The 5,166-nt window shown below is 40.1% G+C and overlaps 1 protein-coding gene and 1 pseudogene across 2 annotated transcripts in view; both read left to right on the top strand.

The window, feature by feature from the left end:
• Window positions 1–1,402: 1,402 nt before the first annotated feature.
• On the top strand, window positions 1,403–2,980 carry LOC101306174 (F-box/FBD/LRR-repeat protein At3g52680-like). Its single transcript, XM_004288849.1, has 4 exons — window positions 1,403–1,478; window positions 2,027–2,286; window positions 2,453–2,584; window positions 2,672–2,980. Exons 1-4 carry the CDS (start codon window positions 1,403–1,405, stop codon window positions 2,978–2,980), a joined length of 777 nt encoding a protein of 258 aa, XP_004288897.1.
• A 670-nt stretch (window positions 2,981–3,650) lies between these two features.
• Window positions 3,651–5,166, top strand: part of LOC101305886 — a 5,967-nt pseudogene continuing 4,451 nt past the window's right edge. The window contains exon 1 of the transcript XR_183830.1: window positions 3,651–4,859. The product of XR_183830.1 is annotated as an uncharacterized LOC101305886 (transcript). The remainder of the gene's footprint in view (window positions 4,860–5,166) is intronic.

Here is a 5,166-nt window from a genome sequence, read left to right as displayed (position 1 = left end):
AATATAAATGTAAAATCAGATATGAATATAATTAATTATTATAAATTAATGATTGTTAATCATGATTAGCGTGGTTAAGTCCAATAGACATGTGTCATTCGTCCAGATAAGTGAGAGAAAAAGTGGAGAAGTAAGGGTGGGGAGCAAATTTGCTTCCCCACATCATCCACATCATCCAGATAAATGAGGAAAAAAATGGGGAAGTAAGGGTGGGGAGCAAATTTGCTTCCCTACATTATCCAACAAAAATAATTTTCTGAACTAGGACAATGAACTTGTTCAAAAATTCTCAAAATCTAGCCGGCCTTTCATCTTGGTTAGACATCAAGGCTGCCACATCGTAGCCTGTTTGCCGTCGAAATAGACAGCAACACCTCTGAATTTGAATAGTTTTGGTTGCATACGTAATCATTTAGCTCTCTGGTTGGTTTGCTAGGATTCATTAATTATGAACATTTATTCCTTACTAATTAAGGATTTAAGTGCCAATTTAACCTTTCAAAATTCAAATGACTGACTCCTTGAACAACTAAAATCAACTCAAAGGTCGCATTTTTTATTTTTTTCGGGAATATTCAATAGACGCATTTGTATATATAGGGGAGCGTACGTTACACTGCAAAAGCAATCTCTTCTGCTTCTTCAGCAACCGATCGAGCAGAGAAGCTCTTCACAGGTATTATTCTTCCTTTCGATCCTCAACTAGGAAAATATACGTGTTATTTTTGTTTTGTTGATATATGTATGTAAACTCTGCTATTGTTTCCTCTAAAAGTGAGAAATTTTTAATGTTCAGAAACTGCATTTTTAAAATGTGGGTTCTGTATCAGAGTTTCTTACAATTTGACCGTGTCATATAGAATCAGGGAGAAATGGAACCGATGACAAAGCGTCAAAATGGAGTTTCAGATAGGATTAGTGAGTTACCGGATGGACTTCTTTGTCACATACTTACTTCCCTTCAAACAATATATGCTGTGAGGACCTGTGTTCTCTCTAAAAGATGGAAGAACATATTCCTGTTCCTGTTTTGGACTTCGACCATAGTGCTTTTCGTAAATCTACTAAACTGAAGATGGTTGCTGATTATGTACATTTCCTACGTAACACATCAAACATTCACAAATTTCGTCTTAGTTGGAATTATCATGGCATTGATCAGTATTCTATCAATAGTTGGATCCATGCTGCCATGAAACGTAAAGTTGTTGAACTTGATCTTCTTGTTTTTAGTAGACTTGGTTGCCGTACTTTTGAGTTGTCCGAAAGCATCTTCATGTACAAAACACTAGTGATTTTGAAGCTGAGATCGAACTTTGCTGCTCTACTTCCAGCATCAGGCTGTTTCCCTAGTCTTAAATTCCTCCATGTTACAATTATTTATCAGAGCTGTACTGACACAATGGCTAAGCTCTTCTCTAGCTGCCCGGTACTTGAAGACTATGTTGCACAAGTACGGGCACGGGACACGGATACGGGTACAACAGGACACGGGACACGACATTTTTAACTATGTAGTGGTTTTGGATACGTTTTATAAAATAATTTTTAATATATATATACATATATATCGTTCTCCCGTTTTATAATTCTCCACCTCCGACATAATCATGTTCTTTTTTTTTTTCTCACTTTTTGTTTTTTACTTCTCACTTTCCCTTCTTCTTTTTCTTCTCCTCTTTCTCNCTCCTGNGCCCCTTTCCCTCTCTCCTCTTTCTTTCTTTTCTTCTTCTCCTTCCTTTCTTTATTCTTCTTCCTTATGCTTCAATTTACAATGACAATTATACCCCCAAAACGTATCCAAAAGTATTCTGACCGTATCCACAGAGTTGACTATGTGCTACATACTTTGGATACGTTTTTTCAGCCTTGGATACGTATCCGGCCCGTACCCGTATCCGACACGGGTACGATACGGGCACGGCAGCATCTGGACGTATCCGTGCAACATAGCTTGAAGACCTGACTATAGACGGTGACCGTCATTTTAGTACTAATTCTTCTTTAGAAGTTGCTTCCCCTACAGTGAAGACACTCAGAATATGTTCCGATGATGATAGTAATGGTCGGTACAACTATTTGATTAACTGCCCAAAGCTTGAAAACCTTACTCTGATGGGGAACTATTCACAAAAGTATCACTTGGGGAAAGCAGAATCCCTACTCAAAGCCAGTATTGAGCTACTTCATTGTGTTGATTTAGATCCTCGCTTTTCTCAGGTTACTTCAGTTGTGGCAGGGGTATCCAGTGTCAGATTTTTGATTTTATCAGCTCATTGTTTCAATGTATGTAAGCTCTATACTTCCTTCTTAGAAATCCTTATTGTCATTCTAATTATTTTTCTTGTGCATAAAATATACATAGTGTGTGAAAGATTTAAATTTGAGTACCAATATGCTGCACACAAACACACAAGGTTGTGTTTGATCAGTACTTTATGTTTTCATGAAGGTCGATTCTCTACCTGCTTTTGACAATTCAATCGAATTGAAGCTGGTAATTCACAAATGCTTTTCCTGGGAGTTGCTGACGGAGTTTCTTAACAGATCACCTCTTCTGCAGTGTCTTGTCTTGGAACATAGTGTAAGTGGTGTTTCTAACTTTCTATTGTGATATGTGACTAACATTCAGTTTTTATTGTTTCCACTGATTCTTTTGAACTTTGCTCAGGCTACTAGCTGCAAAGGAAAATATTCTGAGCCAGAATCAGACTCAATACCTGAAGGACCAAAGCCGCGATGGCATGCACCGGAGCTTGTGCCTAGTTGCTTAATGTCAAACCTTGAGACTGTCTCCATTGAGGGATTCAAGGGACAACAGGACACAATGGAAGTGGCGAAGTATTTCTTGAGGAACTCTGAAGTTCTGAAGAAGATGACAATCTCTTCAGATCCTTTGCGTGCAAAAAAGCAGACCTTGTACAAAAAGCTTCGAAAGGTTCCAAGAGTTTCAGAGGCTTGCAGGGTTGATTTTGTCTAGGATGACTTTGGTTTTGAATAGACTATTTTCCTAAGTTGCTTTGAGATTGACTCTGTTCTTGCAGTTGTAAAAGCTTCTTCTTTGTGAGTAACTTGTATCAGTCCGCTTTAACTTCTGTTAACGAGTACTAATCAAGCATTCAAGCGGTGTTGCTGAACTCATTTTCATCTCCTTGGATTCCTCATGCTGTACATCTTCTTTTTAAAGGAAGCGAGCTACCCGTATCTTCTTTCCACAAATGCTGCATGCCTATCTTTGAAACTCTCTAAATTTAGCACACTGCAAATGCAGAATATGAACCATTCCCACCCAAATTTGAACACTATACACTAAAAGGTTACAATACACTGAGCAAGTTTATCAGATTGTTATACCAATAATTGTCCAACATTATTAAAGCAAAGGATCCGATTGTATCTCATAGCATAAATTAGTTGATACTATCTTTAGTAATAGAATCCTAGATTGATTGTAATTAGTTACTTTCCTGGTACAGCTAGAGTTGACAAACCCTACGAGGGTTCTGTATGTATAAATACCAATGTATATCAAATACAGTAATGAGAACGATAGCTTCTTCTCTGTACAAGTTTGTTTATGGTATCAGAGCATTGATCCTTGGCCTAAATCTCACAAACACAAAGTCTGCTAAATCCTAGCCTCGTTCAACATGAGCGATGACACCGAGAAGGAACACAAGCTGGCCATACAGTTTCTGAAGGATGCCATCCTCAAAGAAGCTTCGACGTCCAGCCTTTCTCGCACAGCAGAACCTTGGGAACATCCCAACCATCAACTATATCTTCACTACTCTGACCAACCAGGCGCAATACTCGTACCTGGGTTACTTGCTGAAGATAACTACTCGGAATGGAGCCAATCCATGACAAACGCCTTGACAATCAAGAACAGGGCTGGACTCGTGAATGGAAGTAGTTCCAGACCAGCTGAAGAGAACAATGAGCAGATGCAATGGGATCGTGTGGACACGCTGGTTAGAACCTGGCTCACCGGTTCCATGACAAAGGAGCTCTCAAATAGTGTCAAACACTACAAGTCGGCTCGAGCCATTTGGCTTGAGCTCCAAGAGAGGTTCTCTCAAACCAATACTGTGCAATTATTCAATGTTGAAAATGCAATTCATGAATGTAAACAGGGCAACGAGACTGTCACAACCTTCTACAACAGGTTGAAGGGTCTTTGGGATGAAAGGGATGCCCTGTGTGACTTGTCCACAGAAGGTGTCAAAGTTCAAAACTACATCAACACCCAGAAGACAATGCAGTTCCTAATGGGTTTGAATGATAGCTTTTCAGTCATTCGTGGAAGCATCGTGGCTATTGACCCTCTTCCGACCGTGAACAAAGCGTTTGCCATAGCACTCCGCCATGAAAAACAAGCAGAAGCCATGACTGGCAGCAAAGGATCCCCTGCTCAGCCTGAGGGCGCTGCCTTCGCGGTGCGTAATGCGGCACAGGAAGAAAACTCTGAAGGGAGGAAGAAGTGTGCCAAATGCAACAAAGATAATCACTCCACTAAGAACTGCAAAGCACACCTTAAGTGCACTTTCTGTGGCTTCAAAGGTCATGTGATTGAAGATTGTAGAAAGAGAAAGGCAGCTTTGGAAGGCATACAAGCACAAGCTAGAGGAAACAATGTGTCCTCACTGTTTGACAAGGAAGGCAGCCCACGCAGCTTCCCTTTCTCCAAGGCCGAGTGCAATGAAATCTTCGAGCTCCTCAACAAAAACCGCACTGCATCAGCAAATCATGCTGGTAATACCTCATCTTATGAGGAACTCTCAGGTAAAGCTTTTGGCTTTCGTAATGATACAAAGACCAGTGTATGGATCTTGGATAGTGGTGCCACCGATCATATGGTTTGTCATCCTCACTTGCTCACCCATGCAGTTCCTACCCAAAAACGTTTTGTCAAACTTCCTGATGGTAGTCATGCTAGGGTCACTCACATAGGCACGATGATTTTCTCTCCTCAGTTCAAACTACAAAACGTTCTATGTGTCCCAATGTTTTACCTTAATCTTATATTTGTTAGCAAACTTGCTCATGATTCTTTTTGTATCACAATATTTCTCAAACAAGTTTGTTTCATACAGGACCTACGATCGGGGAAGACGATTGGGATGGGCCATGAGAGGGAAGGACTATACTGTCTCAACAAACCCC

The sequence above is a fragment of the Fragaria vesca genome, linkage group LG1, assembly GCF_000184155.1.
Source record: "Fragaria vesca subsp. vesca linkage group LG1, FraVesHawaii_1.0, whole genome shotgun sequence".
Taxonomy (NCBI): Eukaryota; Viridiplantae; Streptophyta; class Magnoliopsida; order Rosales; family Rosaceae; genus Fragaria; species Fragaria vesca.
The sequence above is the reverse complement of the archived record's forward strand: the minus strand, read 5'-3'. Positions and strand labels throughout refer to the sequence as shown.

Excerpts from the sequence above, each read along its gene's own strand:
- LOC101306174 (XM_004288849.1), top strand. The coding sequence starts at position 1,403 with ATGGCTAAGCTCTTCTCTAGCTGCCCGGTACTTGAAGACTATGTTGCA. Across the intron at positions 1,479-2,026 it reads GGCACGGGACACGGATACGG|TGAAGACACTCAGAATATGT; the intron begins GTACAACAGGAC and ends CTTCCCCTACAG. Across the intron at positions 2,287-2,452 it reads TATCAGCTCATTGTTTCAAT|GTCGATTCTCTACCTGCTTT; the intron begins GTATGTAAGCTC and ends GTTTTCATGAAG.